At 44.3% G+C, this 17,940-nt stretch overlaps 1 protein-coding gene across 1 annotated transcript; it reads left to right on the top strand.

Moving 5' to 3' along the window:
* Window positions 1-7,455: 7,455 nt before the first annotated feature.
* Window positions 7,456-17,917, top strand: LOC310699294 (vomeronasal type-2 receptor 26-like; the record flags this gene model as incomplete). The annotated part of the gene is made up of 6 exons (XM_083486941.1): window positions 7,456-7,917; window positions 8,406-9,194; window positions 13,159-13,386; window positions 15,309-15,435; window positions 15,814-16,520; window positions 17,906-17,917. 6 exons carry the CDS (start codon window positions 7,456-7,458, stop codon window positions 17,915-17,917), a joined length of 2,325 nt encoding a protein of 774 aa, XP_083343067.1.
* Window positions 17,918-17,940: the final 23 nt, after the last annotated feature.

Here is a 17,940-nt window from a genome sequence, read left to right as displayed (position 1 = left end):
TCATTGAGGGGAGATTACAAGAAGACACCCCGTGCGGGGGGGATTCGCAACCAATCCCCGAGAGTGCCGTCACAAGCCTCCGCAATCGCACCATCGCAGCCACGTGTGGAGGATCCTTCCCTCAGGGTTGCACCCTCCGCCCCTGTCTGTACGGCGCTATTTCACACACCTGCCAATATAAGGATGTGCTCAGCTGTGATTCCTGCATTGCAGTGGGTTTTGATGGATTGGTTATTTAATTTTTATACTGCATAATATATTTGAAATATCTGTAAGCATTGCACAGAAAAGTGAAGCAACAACAGACACCTTAAATAAAGTAATCCAAAAATGCACCGTTACTTTAAAAAATATTACACGCACCCCACACATTTAGAGCATGTCGAAGGCTCTTGGTGTTCCCCAAAGAATCCTGACAGCTGTAGTTTGTTGGGAATTATAGCTCTTTGAAGGGTAAACCACAGTTGCCAGGATTCTTGTATTGAGTGCTTTACATTTATGGTGTACACAACAGCATCAGCAAAGGCACAATATGGAAATGAAAAGGCCCTAGACCTACTCAAGAAGCTCAGCTTTTTGAGGAAATGGGACTTGGACAATAATTCATGCATAACCACACAATCGTTTGCTAGAACATTGCTAGATTTAGACCCTAGATCTTATCTGCTGTCCTTTTAAAGTTGCACAGTTAGAACAGCAAGAACCCACATTCATAAGAACAAGTAATGAAAAACAGCAGAATTTGTTTTAAGAGAGATGGCTTCTGTTGGGGCTGTTCTGGGATTAAGAGGTTTTAGGGCAGTACTCAACCAGTGACTAGTGGCGTGGGAATCTGTCCCATTTTTCCTAGACTGTTTTCCAGATTTAAAATTCACAAACATTTCACAAAGCTGTTTGCTCTTTGAGAGGAAACATTCCTTTACCATATAGGCCAGGGGTTCCCAAAGTGATGCCCTCCAGATGATATTCACCTCCAACTCCCATGAGCCAATGTTCACCCCTTAGACTGCTCTGATGGTGACCCTGTTTGTGAAACCCTTCTTCACCCAGCAGGACAAATCCTTCAACATAAGGAGAACCTCCTGGATCAGGCCAACGGCTCATCTAGCCCAGCATCCTGTTCACACAGTGGCCAGCCAGGTGATTGTAGGAAACCAGCAAGCACAGCATGAGCACAAATGCACTCTGCCCTCGTGTGATTCCCAGCAACTCAGCACCCAGAAGCATTGGTGCCTCCAACTAGAGATGTAGATCACAGTCATCATGCCTAGCAGCCATCGATAGCCCTTGCCTTCATGAATTGGTTTAATCCTCTCTTAAAACCTTCACTGCCTCCTCTGGGAGTGAGTCTCATAGTTTGTTTCCTGTTAAGGGAGGTTGCTGTTCTCTGTATGTTGCCCATGCTAGTGTGTTCATACCTGGGGGATTTTGTAGGTTCCCAGCATAGTTGAAATCTGGAGTGAGGTGTCAGAGTTGACCCCTTCAATGAAAACCAAGGGCTTCTTCTCTCTTCCGCAGTGGTAGTTTGGGACATTGGCCCTCCCAGGAGACAGCAGATCTAGCGTGGCATCATAGGTCATCCTTGCATTGAAATAATTGTCATAGATGTCATAGCCCAGGGTGATGTTGGGTAAGATCCTGGGATCCTGATTAATCTCATGGATGGCAATCATGAAGGACAGGCGATACCAGTAGGGTACCATATCTGCTGACCTGCAACAAAGCATGAAGCCTAATGTCAGTCTCCGTTCAGTGAAAAGTAACAAGTCCCTGCTTTCTTAATCCTATAAGAAATTGCAGCCACAAGAATGAAGCAAAACAGAACATCCACATCACATAATCAGTCATTTGTGAGTTTGTTGGAAGGTGAACGGCTGTTTGCCAGTTAAAGGGAGATAGAAGCATATTTGAGCACTTAAGTGCTGGAAGCAGGGAGTGAATACCACCCTCAAATATAATGAGCAAAAGTTTGTAAAAGGACAGGGCACTAGTTCAAGGGGAGTGGTAGATTGTAAGAGTTTGTTTCTTTATTTTTTAAAAAAGAAGAGGAGATGTAAAATAGAGATCTTTACCAGTCATATAATTCCTGCATCTAATTGTTATTGCTGTTCTTATCCTATTTAGTACCTACCTTGCACCCTAATGTCCCAGGGCAGGTGAACTGTATTGGCTGCCAGTTAATTTCTAGACTCAATTCAACGTGATTATATGTTAACTTGATAGATAGATTGTGACAATTTAATAGTTATAGTCCTGCTCCTTTCAGAGGAGTGCATATCAGGCCATCTTCACATTTCCCAAGTCAAGAATTGGGACGCAGATGATCTCTGGATCTTCATGATTCACCATCAATTTGGCTTTTTTTTTTCCAGTGGAAAAAAGTAAGGAGGGAAGCAATGCCTATGCATTTTGTGTCCTCACTGGGCAAGTTCTAGAAAGCAGGACTTGTCCCTGGCATATAAGCATTAGAGGCTTGGGCAATCACAGCTAAGCACAACCGTATTAAAAAATATGCTATGTATATATGCCTACCCATCAATCACAGTTTTGTCTGCTGTGCAGAAATTGCATGGGGAAATGCAGCGTACCTTATATTGTAAATGAAAGGGGTGGCAAGGAAATGGTATCCAGTATGCAGAATTCGTAATGTAGATATGACCCCGCTTATGAGGTGGTCTCCTGGCTCGTAATAATTCATTGCATCTGGATGGTCCCTTCTCAGGTTCAATGGGCATTTTGCTTTCCGCATACTAGAAGCTGCACAGGGAAGCAGCAGCAGCAGCAGCAGCAGCAGCAGCAACATCAATAAGAGCCTCACTCTGTGTCTGCCTCCTGTCATTACGTCTGTTGTCACTGCTCTCAACTTAGCAAGAAGCGAATTAGATGAAGCCCAAAGTCTCCAACAAGACCGAAGCACCAGAGAAAATGTGAGGAAAAGGAGGATACGAAGCTTTCACACTGGCAGAATCCCTGCCTGCCTGGAAGATAAGTCAAAGCCCTCGATGGCACAAGACGTCTTTAAAAATGCAGCAGGCATTTCAAGCTTTCATTTCTGAAATATCTGTTCTTTGTGTCAAAAGTGGGTACATTGCTTGAGTTTTGCCAAGGAATAAATCACTATGATTATGATAGGTATGTGGGGAATAACCCTCTCTGGAATCACTGTGGAGCTTGAGCAGCAGCTGCAGAGCTAAAAGAAAACATCACAATCTGTTTTCTGATGCTCTAGAGGGTAGGACTTGAATCAATGGCTTCAAGTTAAAAGAAAGGAGACTAAACTTCAGGAAAAAGTTTCTGACAACAAGAGCTGTTTGAATAGTCCCCCTTGGGAGATTGTGGACTTTCCTTCCTTGGAGGTTTTTAATCAGAGTTTGGATGACCATCTGTCATGAATGCATGGTTGAGATTCCTGCATTGAAGAGGGTTGAAATATATGCCCCTTGGGATCCCTCTTCAAACTCTACACTTCCATAATTCTATGATTCTATGTTCACCAGATAAGCCAGGATCAAGCTATTTTTTCAGGACATTTTGGGGCCTGATATGATGAACCTCTGCTGCCTGATGGACTTTTTTTATGCACTTGAAGCCTCCTGTGCCAGTCGAATATTTTATTTCAGAGTATTTGTATCTCTCCCCATCACCTCGTATCCTCTCCTGACAAAGTTTTTTGACATTTGAATATTTCATTTTAGACCAGCTTAGTGGCTGGATTTTGTTATTGCCTTTCTGTTCACAGATCCCTACAATGGAAAAGAATGTACAAAGAATCAGATGGCATCTTTACTTTTTGTCGTCAGATGCTCCTTTGTATTCAGTTCAGGCCTGAGTAAAATAATGTAGCACTTGGGAAGGAAGATGCAGCCCAGAAGCCCAGCACTGGAGGCCAACATAGAGAAGACCTGCATGGCTACCATGTATTTCCCCTTGGTGCTCAGGTAGGTGGGAACAAAGGACACCCAAACACTGCAGAAGACCAGCATGCTGAAGGTGATCAGCTTGGCCTCATTGAAGGACCCTGGCAGCTTCCTGGCTAGGAAAGCCACCGTGAAGCAGATGGCAGCCAGGAAACCCATGTAGCCAAGGGCACCATAAAACATGGCAGCAGACCCTACATTACATTGCAGGATAATCTCTGCAAGTTGGGAGTGCATGTCTGAGTCTGGGAATGGGGGAGAGGTCCCCAGCCAGAGGGTGCAGATGAGAACTTGGACACTGGAACATGAAAGGACAACAGCATTAGCCAGAGTCTTGCCCAGCCATTTCTTCACCCTGTTCCCTGGCTTTGTGGCCAGAAAAGCCAGCACAACGGTAATGGTTTTGGCCAACAAAGAAGAGACAGCAACTGAGAAGATGAGGACAAATGCAATTTGTTGGAGAAGACAGGTGGCTTTTCTTGGCTGGCCAATGAAGAGCAAGGAGGACAAAAAGGAGAGCAAGAGGGATACAAGGAGGATGTAGGAAAGGTCCCTGTTGTTGGCTTTGACTATGGGAGTTCTTGAGTATTTGATGAAAATTCCTAACACCAAGCATGTGATTAAGGAGAATAATAAGGTAAAGGAAGACAAGAGAATCCCCAAATAGTCTTCATAGGACAGGAAAGTGATAATCTTGGGAACACATTGATTTCGGTCCTTGTTTGAGTGCTGATCTTCCGGACATTTGGTGCAGTGGTCTGCATCTGAAAGGAAGATGAGTGACTTCAGTACCCAGGGTCTCAAGCAAGGGACATTCGAAGCCCCAGCGGGAGATACTATGACTTGAATTGGCAATCTGTTGCATGCAAAGCAGATATCCCTACCTTGGGTAAAGGTTTTATTGGGGCTGGGGAGAAATAAAATGATACTGTTTTAGACAAGATTACAAAAAGATTATTGCTTCTCTCACTTGCCTTCCACAGTGGAGATGGTCCCTTTTAGACAGGGAGCACAATCATAGCAGGTCTCAGGGCAGTTCACAGGTTAAAATCAGAATATACTAAAACCACAAAATACCTAAATTAAAATAATATCATCATCATCATCATCATCGTTACTTTTACTTAAATTTGTATGCCCAGCCTTCGCCTGAAGATCTCATGATGGTTCACAGCTTTAAAAAACACAAAGCAAAAATGTAAAAATTGTAAAAAATGCATGGCAAGGGGTTGGACTATATCATTTCCCAGAATGCCTTTATTACCTCACAAGACCACCACATATAATAAAAGGTGCCTTCTTTTTCTTTATATTTCCAACAGATATTTGTACATGTCTTATACTATTTTGCTAACTTACAGGGAGTCAAATACCATCTGTACATCATTTTCATACAGTTTTCTTTCAGTGTACAACACACCGAGAATTTCAAATCAGTTTTCCATAACCTTTCCCAATCTGAAAGTTGGATATTGTGTCCCCAAATCCCTTACTCAGTGTATCATTACATATTTAATTTGTTCATCCTTTGTATGCCATTCCAAAAGCAATTCATACATTTTCAACAGTTTTTTATTATTATTTTCCAACAAATCTTTTTCAAATCTTGAGGTCTCATGACTGAAACCCCTCTTTTTATCTGTCTTGAAAATAGCATTTAATTGATGAAATTGTCGCCAGTTAATAAATCCCTTATCTCTTCAAAATCCTTCAGCTTTTTGGCAGTTTTTCAATTTGCTGGCATGCTCTGTATTTTGTATATATTTGTATTTTGATGTTTTGAATGTTGGCTGTAAGCAGCTTTGGGCACAGCTCATTGTGGGAAAATGACATATAAACATGGCATTTTTATCAGCCGGAGCTTGCCGGAACTCAGTCACGGCTCCTTTCAAGTGGGTGCCATTGCCATTATAAGAGAATAAGGGAAGCGTTCATGGTGACTGAAGACACCTCTTTTTCTAGAAAAATAGCAGTGCAGAAGTAAACTCAATTGATCAATCAAACTCATATGGCATACAATATATGTCGCTTTACTGACTGGTGTTGTCATTGAATGATGATGATGATGATGATGATGATGATGATATATTATTTATACCCCTCCCAGCTGGCTGGGTTTCCCCTGGTGAGCTTTTGAAGTGCTTTTGCCTGTTGCACAGCTTAGCAGAGTATAGCAGAGTACTGCAGCGTTTTTAGGCAACTCTTGAGATTTCTCAGTCAAGACAACAATCAGGAACAAGGCTGACGACTAGCAACTTGATTCTTGTAGTTTATTATATACAGCAGCAAACATACAAGTCTATCTACAAGTTACTATTTGCAACACAACTTCTTCACTCTCAGGAACTCCTCAACACTAACCAACTCAACACTCACCAACACTAACCATTCTAACAAGCAGTGTCATAGGTCATGCTGCCTATCTGAGGGACCTCAGCCAATCACAGAGCTGTTGCTGGGTCTCCTTATCTCTAGGCAGATTCCTTTCATGCTCTGTCTTCCCAGGCTGCGGAGACACTAATTTGCAAAGCTGCACATAAACCATGGATTCCAACATCCCCAGCCACACTAGGCGGCTTCCAGCAAAATATTAAAATACAATAATTCATCAAATATTAAAAGCTTCCCTAAACGGGGCTGCCTTCAGATGCCTTCTAAAAGTCAGATAGTTGTTTATTTCCTTGACATCTGATGGGAGGGTGTTCCACAGGGCGGGCGCCACTACCGAGAAGGCCCTCTGCCTGGTTCCCTGTAACCTCACTTCTCGCAATGAGGGAACCGCCAGAAGGCCCTCGGAGCTGGACCTCAGTGTCCGGGCTGAACGATGGGGGTGGAGACGCTCCTTCAGGTATACTGAGTCAAGGCCATTTAGGGCTTTAAAGGTCAGCACCAACACTTTGAATTTTGCCCAGAAACGTACTGGGAGCCAACGTAGATCTTATGTTATGTGGTCTCGGCGGCCGCTCCCAGTCACCAGTCCAGCTGCCGCATTCTGGATTAGTTGTAGTTTCCAGGTCACCTTCAAAGGTAGCTCCATGTAGAGTGCATTGCAGTAGTTCAAGTGGGAGGTAACTAGAGCATGCACTACTCTGGCAAGACAGTCTCAACCTGTGTAGCAGATCAGAATTGACCTGCGCCTCCATGAGTAGCTGTGAGTCCAGAATGACTCCCAGGCTGCACACCTGGTCCTTCAGGGGCACCGTTACTCTGTTCAGGACCAGGGAGTCCTCCATACCAGCCCACCTCCTGTCCCTCCAAAAACAGGATTGTCAGGATTCAACTTCAACCCGTTGGCCGCCATACATCCTCCAACCATCTCCAGATACTCACACAGGACCTTCACTCCCTTCACTGGTCCTGATTTAAAAGAGAGGTAGAGCTGGGTATCATCCGCACACTGGTAAACACTCAGCCTAACCCCCTTGATGATCTCTGTATTCTTCTTCATGCTCAGGCTATGAACTAAAACATTAAGTTTGCTGGAGAGCCAGGTTGCTGGTGACCTAGTTGCTGGAGTTTGTTGGCCAGTGACGTTACCATGGATAAATGCAGAGGTATCATTGTGACATCAGTGAATGATGTCACAGACAGAATGCGCTTCAAACACCAGCAAAGTGAGAGACAGTTAACAGTCAGAGCCAGGCTGAATGCTGTGGGTATTCGTCTAGCTGGATGGTCATTAAATGTGGGACACAAATTTTGTTGCAGGTTATCAAACGTGCAGTTCAGGCAGCTCCTGCCCTTCATATTTTCCACTCAGAGAGTCAGCAGGGATCCTGGGCTCCTGCTCAACGTCACTCTGGGCTACAACATCTACGAAAACTACTTTGATGCAAGGACGACTTATGATGCTACAATAGACCTTCTCTCTACTGGGCAAGCAAACATCCCAAACTACGGCTGCGGAAGGCGGAATAACCTGCTGGCTGTCCTCGAAGGGGCTGACTCTGAAATCTCTGGCCAGATTTCAAATATGTTGAGCATCTACAAAACCCCACAGGTAGGAAATGGGGAGTGTGGCTGGTACTGTGATACCTTGGTTCCTGAACAGCTTAGTTGACGAACAAATCAGCTCCCAAATACAGCAAAACTGGAAGTAAGTGTTCCGGTTTGAGAACGTTTTTCGGAAGCCGTACTTCTGTTTTGGCTGCTGCCATTGTTTCTGGGGCCAATCATCCAATCAGAAGCGACACCTTGGTTTGCGAACGTTTTGGAAGTTGAACAGACTTCCAGACAGGATTGAGCAGATTATGTACTGACACCCTGTATTTCTAAGGCTGCTTTTTTAAGAAGTATAACCACATGTGAAGCAGATGTTAATGCATAGTGTAGGATTTTGATTGCAAAATCACACACACACACACACACACACACACACACACACACACAATAAATGACAACAGCCATTTCAATAGCTAGTTGTGATATTTTAGGTTTGCAAACACCTCGGCTTTATCCTGAGATTCAAAACCTTTCTTTTCTCCACAGGTCAGCTACGATTTTGTTTCTCCTGTTCTGAAAGACAAATCTCAGCTCCCTTTTGTCTACCGGATGGTCCCAAGCGCTGAGACCAAATACTTGGGCATTGCCAAACTCCTGCAGCATTTTGGATGGAGGTGGGTTGGCCTCGTAGTTCCAGAAAATGACAACGGAGAGAGGCTTATGAGGACTTTGACAGAAGTGCTGGCGAGGGAGGGGATCTGCGTGGCCTTCTCGGAAAAAATCCCAGCACTCGTTTTGTACAGAAACATTTCCCCCATGATTGCGTTCCTCATGCAGAGGCAAGTCAACGTCGCCATTTTCTCTGGGGACTCTCAATCTGTTTTCGGTTTAGCTTACGTCATATTCCGGGCTGTGAGGAGCAAGCAGCCCACAGCAGGTAAAGTTTGGATCATGACGGCTTTGCAGGACATCAACCTGAGTGCTCTTTACCGCATGTTTGAGATGCAAAACATCCACACTTCACTGGCCTTCCTAATGCAGTTCAAAAAGGGGACGAGGTATGAAAACGTCAAACCGCGGTTTGATAAGAAAGGATTTCGTTGCTTTCATTTGAAGTATGCATTGACGGTGAGAGGTCAAATGAGATGCGTCGAGAAGAAGGAGAGCATTTATCCGGAGGTTGATGAAGGCAGCTTGACCCTGGACAGCTACATGATTTACAGTTTGGTCCGGGCTCTGGTGCTAGCCTTAAGGGCTACATTTGCGTCCAGATCCCGGAGGATGGTGAGGGGAGGTGGAAGCGACTTGGTCTTCCAAAGGGTACAGCCATGGCAGGTATTCTTTTCTCCTTCACTGCTAACATTATTGCCAGTTCATTTAATACAGTGGTGCCCCGCAAGACGAATGCCTCGCAAGACGGAAAACCCGCTAGATGAAAGGGTTTTCCGTTTTGGAGGTGCTTCGCAAAACGAATCTCCTATGGGCTTGCTTCGCAAGACGACAATGTCTTGCGAGTTCCTGCTGGTTTTTTTTCTCCCCCCCCCCCTTTTTCTAAGCCGCTAAGCCGCTTAGCAGCTGATCCGATCAGCAGATAAGCCGCTAGAAGCCGCTAAAAGCCGCTAATAGCGCTAATCCGCTAATCCGTCAATGGGCTTGCTTCGCAAGACGAAAAAACCGCTAGACGAAGAGAATCACAGAACAGATTCTTTTCGTCTTGCGAGGCACCACTGTACCTTGATTCTATGGGAGCCAGTGTGGTGTAGTGGTTAAGAGCGGTAGTCTCGTAATCTGGTGAACCGGGTTCGCGTCTCCGCTCCTCCACATGCAGCTGCTGGGTGACCTTGGGCTAGTCACACTTCTCTGAAGTCTCTCAGCCCCACTCACCTCACAGAGTGTTTGTTGTGGGGGAGGAAGGGAAAGGAGAATGTTAGCCGCTTTCAGACTCCTTAGGGTAGTGATAAACCGGGATATCAAATCCAAACTACTACTACTACTACTACTACTACTACTACTACTCTTCTTCTTCTTCTTCTTCTTCTTCTTCTTCTTCTTCTTCTTCTTCTTCTTCTTCTTCCATTTGTGTTCCTCACAAGTTAGGTTGTCTGCCTTTCTTTAGCAACATTTAGCAGCCCTCTATAGGGAAGTTTTCAATGTTTAATGTTTTATGTTTTTGCATATGCTGGAAACTGCACAGAGTGGCTGGGACAACTCAGACAGATGGGCAGGGTGCAGATAATAAAAATGTTGTTGTTATTGTCAGTTTGCTTTTCTTAGTGCAGAAAGTACTGATCTGATGTGTAGTAATCTTTCCTATTCTAATTCATTCAAGAGGTTTCTGGAAGCTTCTGGAAGCTTCTCTGTACAAAAGAAGCTTCATGGTTGTTTGGGTTATACCTTCAGAGAATCTGAGTACAGCTGGCTTGAACTGGTTTTCTTATCTCTTCCAATTAAGGTCATATTGACTATAAATATGGGCCAGAAGGAGCCTGGGTCTTACTTTCCCTTTCTATCTCTCTTCCTCCTGGTGTGATGTTCTGTATAGTGTATGCTTAGTTTATAAGTTTTTGTAAGTGCTTCAACTGGCTTTTTATGAACTGTGCCAGTCCTGAATGTACTTGATTTGTGACCATTATGCTCATTTGCCTTCAGTAGCAAGTAAAAGGTCTATTTTTTGGGAGTTCTGCTACGTGTTTAAGTTTTTTTTCTTTCCCAGAAGAGGCTGGGCAACAGTTGTTGTTGTTGTTGTTGCTCATGAAACCTGATGAAAACATCATGAAAATTCTTCAGCAATTTAGTGTGAATTTCTTCTAATAAACACATTTTTGTATGCGGTTTTGATTAATGTACACAAATCTGGAAGCAAGTGCTCCTAAATTAACACGTTGTATGCTATTTTCATGGATATGGCACATTTCCCCCTAATATACAAATGTTCATGAATGTTGTTTGGTTGGAAGAACCGCATTGCGAAATTGGGCTTAGTGCAGATTTGGAAGGCTGGCTCTGCTCCGGTTCTCTTATTGTTTTTGATTTGATAAATTCATCTTTGATCACAAACTGAAATTGAATTTCTCCTCCATCCCCAATAGGCTGAGAGTTAGTGAGGGTCCAAAGTTCTTCCAATGAGCATCATTTCCTCCTTAGCTGTGGTCATTGGACCTCATAAGGCAGGAGGCAGGGGGGTAAATGGCAGGCATAGTCAAATGAATGTTTCGTCCCCATCCTCTTCCTCGATGAGTGTAGGAGTGCAAATATCCAGAGTGTGGGGTCAGGTGGGATTACTATAAGGAATTATAAAATATGCATCAAGCCATTGTGTCCACGATTAATGCATTGTGTTGACTGGGTTTGATACATTGACAATAATTTCTGATCAAATCCCACAACCCTCTGCATCTCTGGCCATTTCCTCTACTGCCCATCTCTCTTGCTTGACAAGTCAAGTCACGTACACTGCCAGTTGCTTCGCCAGGCAGGCGTCCTGGATCATCTAAGATAGTGGGCAAGCTTCTTTGAAGTAGCTTTCTGATATATTAATTTTAGGATGTTATCTTAGGGCCAGGAAACAGGTTTCACATTAAGGTGATAATGATCACTGTCATCCTGGCCATCCTCCTTATCATGTATATTGCTTGTTTATCACCTCTGGGGTTGCCAGGTGTCCTCCTCTGTAGTTCTGTTCTTTGTTTATCCCAGAAATATGTGTGCTTAATTAGTTTAACTTGTCCCCACATGGGTTTGTTGAAATGCTCAGAAGAAATCTGATTGGTTCTTACGAACACTCTGTAAAAAGTTCTTTTGTGAATAAAACGACCTGGGCCGAGGGGACAGAGATTATTATACGCACCCTTCCCAGAGTCTTGCTGGTTCAAGCCTCTGTGTGTATTTTTATTAATCAGAGTTCAATCCTTCCTTTACTTTGTGAACGCCTCAGATGAGTTCTACGAATGCAACATTCCAAAGCGGAGGAAGCTGAGAGGCAATGCCGGCCAGTGGATTGGTTAAAAGTAAAAATGCGCACAGGGAGCCTGGCTGAAGGTTGGTGGGCTGGAGCCCCATTTGCTCTAACTGACCAGCCCCCATTGCTGTCTGCGGCACTGCATTCCAAAGGCTGCCCCTTGGACGCTTGGCTGGACCAAAGAGTTCTCGCCAGTTCACTCTGCCCTTCTCTGCATGATGGGAAGGGCCACGGGCCACGCTGGGAGAGTCAGACAAAAGAAAGCACTCCTTCATGCAACCAATAGTTAATCTATGGAACTCACTCCCACAGAAGGCAGTGGTGGCCACCAATTGGAATGGCTTCAAAAGAAAAACAGACAAGTCCACAGAGAAGCCTATCAATGGCTACTAAGCCATGATGACCCTGTTCTGCTTCTAAATACCTGCTGTGGAGAGCATTGCAGGTGTGCTCCGGTCCTGTTTGTGAGGAGCTTACAGGTTTAAACAGCTCAGAGTAAGCGTCTTGCCCACTGGGGAGTGGTTTCCCTCATATGGAAATCTGTTCTTTGTGTTCAGTCTCCTTTCAGTTTTGACCAAGATGGTAGACAAGATGCTGATGGGAGCCAGTGTGGTGTAGTGGTTAAGAGCGGTAGACTTGTAATCTCGTGAACCGGGTTCGCTTCCCCACTCCTCCACCTGCAGCTGCTGGGTGACCCTGGGCTAGTCACACTTCTTTGAAGTCTCTCAGCCCCACTCACCTCACAGAGTGTTTGTTGTGGGGGAGGAAGGGAAAGGAGAATGTTAACCGCTTTGAGACTCCTTAGGGTAGTGATAAACCGGGATATCAAATCCAAACTCTCCTTCTTCTGTCTCTGGAGTTTCTGATTTATTGCTGCTGTAAATAATAAAGCTTCTTAGATTAGTGAAGAAGCTGCGTACAGACTCTCTTTTCCTGCATGCTCAAACACAAAGCACATGGTGTGCCTACACTCTGCTACAGTCCAGAGAAGCTGAGCAGTGGCAGTGGAAGCATACCGGACCTCATTACTTCACACTGTTTGTGGGTTTCCGACAGGCTTGGTTTGGCCAATGGGAGAACAGGATGCTGGGCTGTTCATATTCTAGGACAGTGTTTCCCAAACTTGGGTCTCCAGCTGTTGTTGGACTACAACACCCATCATCCCTAGCTAGCAGGACCAGTGGTCATGGGCAATGGGCACTGTAGTCCAAAAGCTTCTGGAGACCCAAGTTTGGGAAACGCTGTTCCAGAACATGCTTGCTTATTGATGCTCAGAAATTTTGGAGGTCCAAGAAGGCAGGTTTGCAATACCAAATGCTGCTGTTTTCTTTGCCATAATAGCTTCACCCTTTCCTGAGAAACTTCCACTTTGACAATACTTCCGTAGACGGGCTGCACTTGGATGAGAACGGACACCTGGCAGCCACCTTCGATGTTGTGAACGTGTTAGTGCTCCCCAATAAATCAATTGAGAAAGTGAAGGTTGGGAGTGCAGAGAGACACAACCCCTCAACAATAACGTTTGCTATAGATCCAGATGCCATTGTGTGGCCTGGGTGGTGTAACCAGGTGAGACCTACTTAATTTTCTTTCTTTTTTTTACTGGAAACTCAAAGCCAACAAGTGAAGGGGACAATGACAGACACAATAGTGTCCCTATTTCCCAGGGACAGTCCTGGATTTACAGAAGCCACCCCAGTTTCTGATTTGATCTCAGAATGTCCCGCTTTTCCTTAGGACACCCCTATTTTCCTTGGGTGAAATTTTGGAGGGTATGGAGTTCTCCAACCCCAGAGATAACTAGACAATCTTTAGAAGCCATCCGAAGGCAGCCCTGTATAGGGAAGATCTTTAATGTTTGATGTTTTATTATGTTTTTATATATGTTGGGCAGCCCAGTCAACTGGGTGGGGTATAAATACTATTGTTAGTACTACCACCACCATTATCATCATCATCATGGAATAGGACATCCCTATTTTCATCAGAGAAATGTTGGAGGGTATGCAATGAACGTCCTTGCCTTGTGTTGTCCAATTTTATCTTTTTATAAGCCGCCTTGAGTTCCTGCCGGTGCAAAAGCCAGGGTATAAACAAATACCGTATTTTTTGCTCTATAAGACTCACTTCTTCCCTCCTAAAAAGTAAGGGGAAATGTGTGTGCGTCTTATGGAGCGAATGCAGGCTGTGCAGCTATCCCAGAAGCCAGAACAGCAAGAGGGATTGCTTCTTTCACTGCGCAGCGATCCCTCTTGCTGTTCTGGCTTCTGAGATTCAGAATATATTTTTTTTCTTGTTTTCCTCCTCCAAAAACCAGGTGCGTCTTGTGGTCTGGTGCGTCTTATAGAGGGGAAAATACGGTATATAGTAGTATAGTAATGTTAGGATTCTTGCCCCGTGTTGCAGTCATGGGATTGTTTTATCACATGACAGTGTATGTTTTCATTCCACATTGTGGGAAGTGACGGAGACAGAAAGTTTATATTACTGTGTTCCGTGATGTGGGACTGTTGTCCTTTGTTCTTTCTCTTTGCTGTCTGATGAGAAAGGGGAAGGAGCTAAGTCAGAACACTCCAAGTGTATTATGTGTAAATAAAGTAGTTTAGCCAATATTGCTGTGCTGCTGAGTCTGTCACGCAGACTGCTAACACTCTGCTGATCCTAAAGTGTGCTGATGCCTCTTGGTTGCTGTAATGTTCGGGCTGGAGAAAGCTTTTGAAGCTCCCGAACAACCGACCAGGAAAGAGAGAACATGCTAGCCGTGCATGTGTCTCTATCGGATTCCTACTCACGTGTAGGACGTTCCTGACAAGTAATAGCAGTACAAACAAACAATGGGATCTCCTTTCAGCCTCTTGACTCATGTACAGAGAGACTGACTGGCCAACCTAGGCTTTCCCATAGTCTTAGCCATACAGTGGTACCTTGGTTGTTGAACGGCTTGGCTCCCAAACAAGTCGGCTCCTGAACACCGCAAACCCAGAAGTGAGTGTTCTGGTTTGCAAACATTTTTCGGAAGCCAAATGTCCAGCACGGCTTCCACAGCTTCCGCTTTAGTGCAGGAAGCTCCTGCAGCCAATTGGAAGCCGCACCTTGGTTTTCGAACAGTTCCGGGAGTCGGAGAATTCTTAATTTAGAATGGGGAACATTTCAGGACTATTTGAAGAACTATTGCAAACCACTTAAAACACTAGCAGGCTTGAATTAAAAACGAGCAGTGAAACAATTTGAGTATAAAGGATAAATAACAAATGTATTTAAATTGGATATGCAGTGATAAGGAAAGGGGGCGGAGGGGGTCAAGATTAATATTTGGTGATTTAAATTGGATGTGTAAATATGTACTGGTATAAGATTTTAAAATTTTAAAATTTAAAATTTAAAAAAATTTAAATTTAAAATATTAGTGCCCAAGTTCTATTGTTATAAGAGAAAGATAAAAACTTTTCTCTGTTCGCTTTCTCCACCCACTTCCTTCCTTTTATGAACAGACCCCGCCTCATTCAAGGTGCAGCAAAAGCTGTCGCCAGGGATACACCAAGGTAATTCATGAAGGCCAACCCTTTTGCTGCTACAGTTGCTCACGGTGCATGAAAGGGACAATCGCTGCTCTGGAAGGTAAGAGGGGAGCCCTTGGAGAAGGCAAAGAGAAGGGATTCATATGTCAGCGCCAGCATTTCTGATTATGTACACATTGATGGGGTCGGGGTGCCTCCTTCCTCCCGTTGAAGTGAGGCTGGACGGCTATCTGCCAGAGGTTCTTTAGCTGTGGTTCCTGCATTGAAGGGGTGAGACTCAGTTGATACCTGGGTCCCTTCCAACTCTTCAGTTATATGAATCTATTATTCTAACTCCTACTGGACACTAAATGGCTCATCACATCTTCTCACTCCTTCTCCTGTTGCATGTAGGACTTCTTAACATAACAGAATGTAATACAGAACAGAGATAATAGTGATATATGAATGATGCTGAACTCACTGCTTTTCTTTTCAGATGCAGACCACTGCACCAAATGTCCAGAAGATCAGCATCCAAACAAAGATCAAGATCAATGTGTCCCTAAGATTATCACCTATGAAGAGTCTTTGGGGATCCTCCTGACCTCCTTCACCCTATTCTTGTCCTTAACCACAGGGATTGTGTTAGGAATCTTCATTAAATTCCTAGACACTCCCATAGTCAAAGCAAACAACCGAGACCTCACCTATATCCTTCTTGTCTCCCTCCTGTTTTCATTTTTGTCCTCTTTCCTGTTCATTGGGCGGCCAAGGAAGATGACCTGCCTTCTCCGACAATCTGCCTTCAGTGTCATCTTCTCAGTTGCCGTCTCTTCCGTGTTGGCCAAAACCATCACAGTGGTCTTAGCCTTCCTAGCCACAAAGCCAGGAAACAGGGTGAGGAGATGGCTGGGGAAGAGTTTGGCCAACTCCATTGTCATTTCCTGTTCCACTGTCCAAGTTCTCATCTGCACCATCTGGCTTGGAATGTTTCCACCATTCCCAGATTCCGACATGCACTCCCAGCCTGGAGAGATCACCCTGCAGTGCAATGAAGGGTCTGTTGCCATGTTTTACATTGCCCTTGGCTACATGGGCTTCCTGGCTGCCATCAGCTTCACAGTAGCTTTTTTTGCCCGGAAATTGCCTGGGGCCTTCAATGAAGCCAAGCTGATCACCTTCAGCATGCTGGTCTTCTGCAGTGTTTGGGTGTCCTTTGTGCCCACCTACCTGAGCACCAAGGGGAAGTACATGGTGGCTGTGCAGATCTTCTCTATCTTCGCTTCCAGTGCTGGGCTTCTGGGCTGCATCTTCCTTCCCAAGTGCTACATTATTGTATTCAGACCTGAACTGAATACAAAAGAGCATCTAATGATGCAAACATCTGACAATAGGAACTAGAAATGGAGACAAGTTCTGTCCCCACTGATATCTAGACCAGAACCATAGCTTCTGATAAGGCCAAATCTTTATCTAGGATGGCTCCAAGACGTTATTCCTTTTGTGAAATTAACAAGGCTGTGGTGTAGGGTCTCCTCTGCAGTGGCTCCAGCGTTATGGAATTTCTTCTGCAAGGAGGTCCACTAGAACTCAATGTTCCAGTGAATCTTTTAAAACCTTCCTCACTCACACTGAAGCTCCTTCCACACTCCGTGCATTTATATGGTTTCTCCCCTGTGTGGATCCTGCAATGAGTATTTAATTCTGATGTGTCTAAATGTGTGTTTTTTAAAATATTTTTATTAAGAATTTAAACAAAACATACTATCTTAAAACATATCATCCTTGATTTCCCCCCATAAAATGACCCCCCTCCCCCCCAACTTCCCTCAGCTCCAGTCTCTGATTTCTCTACAAATGCATGTTACAGAATTGTATGAACCCTTAATTTATCTGACTGGTTATTGTCAATAAAAAGTTTGTGAGTGCTTATTCAAAACCTGCCAAGGAGTCCGATTCACTTTGTTGTTTCTTTAAGTACTTTGTAAAAGGTTCCCATTCATCTTTAAAGTCACAGTTGTCCTTGTCCCGTAGTTTATGTGTCAGTTTTGCTAATTCTGCGTAGTCCATCAGTTTCTCTTTAGTCGGGGTTGTGTCTAAGTGTTTTAATATACACTGGACTCATTTTTGTTCTGTTTCTGTCATCCGCACCCTGAGAAGTAGAGGATTTCTTCTTCCCACTCTTTGGCTGTTTCCTCTCATGCCTGCCTGGTTTTCTTTAATTTCCAAACATCTTTCTTCCTGCTTCCTTCTTGCCTGTTTCTGACGACATCATCAGATGCTTCATATAATCCACATTGTTCTTCCCATCATCTCCTGGAGGGGGTAGACCAGGAGAAGAAAATCTATAATGCTCAGGTCTTGCTTGGGGGTTTCCCAGAGGACATCTGGTTGGCCACTGTGAGATCAGGATGCTGGACTATAAGGGCCATGGGCCTGATCCACCAGGACTCTTCTTATGTTCTTTCATCTGCTCCATCTGAAGCTACACACACACACAAACCGCATGCACCCTTCAGCAGCAACCTGCTTTATGAGTTTGCTGCTCAACTGGCTGCTCAACCCTAATGCTGTTTGATTTTGGCCAGTTGGAAAACTAAAATGCACCAGAGAATATAAAACA

This window comes from Podarcis liolepis (assembly GCF_965112155.1).
Source record: "Podarcis liolepis genome assembly, chromosome: 2".
Classification (NCBI taxonomy): Eukaryota; Metazoa; Chordata; class Lepidosauria; order Squamata; family Lacertidae; genus Podarcis; species Podarcis liolepis.
This window is presented reverse-complemented; position numbering and strand designations above follow the sequence as displayed.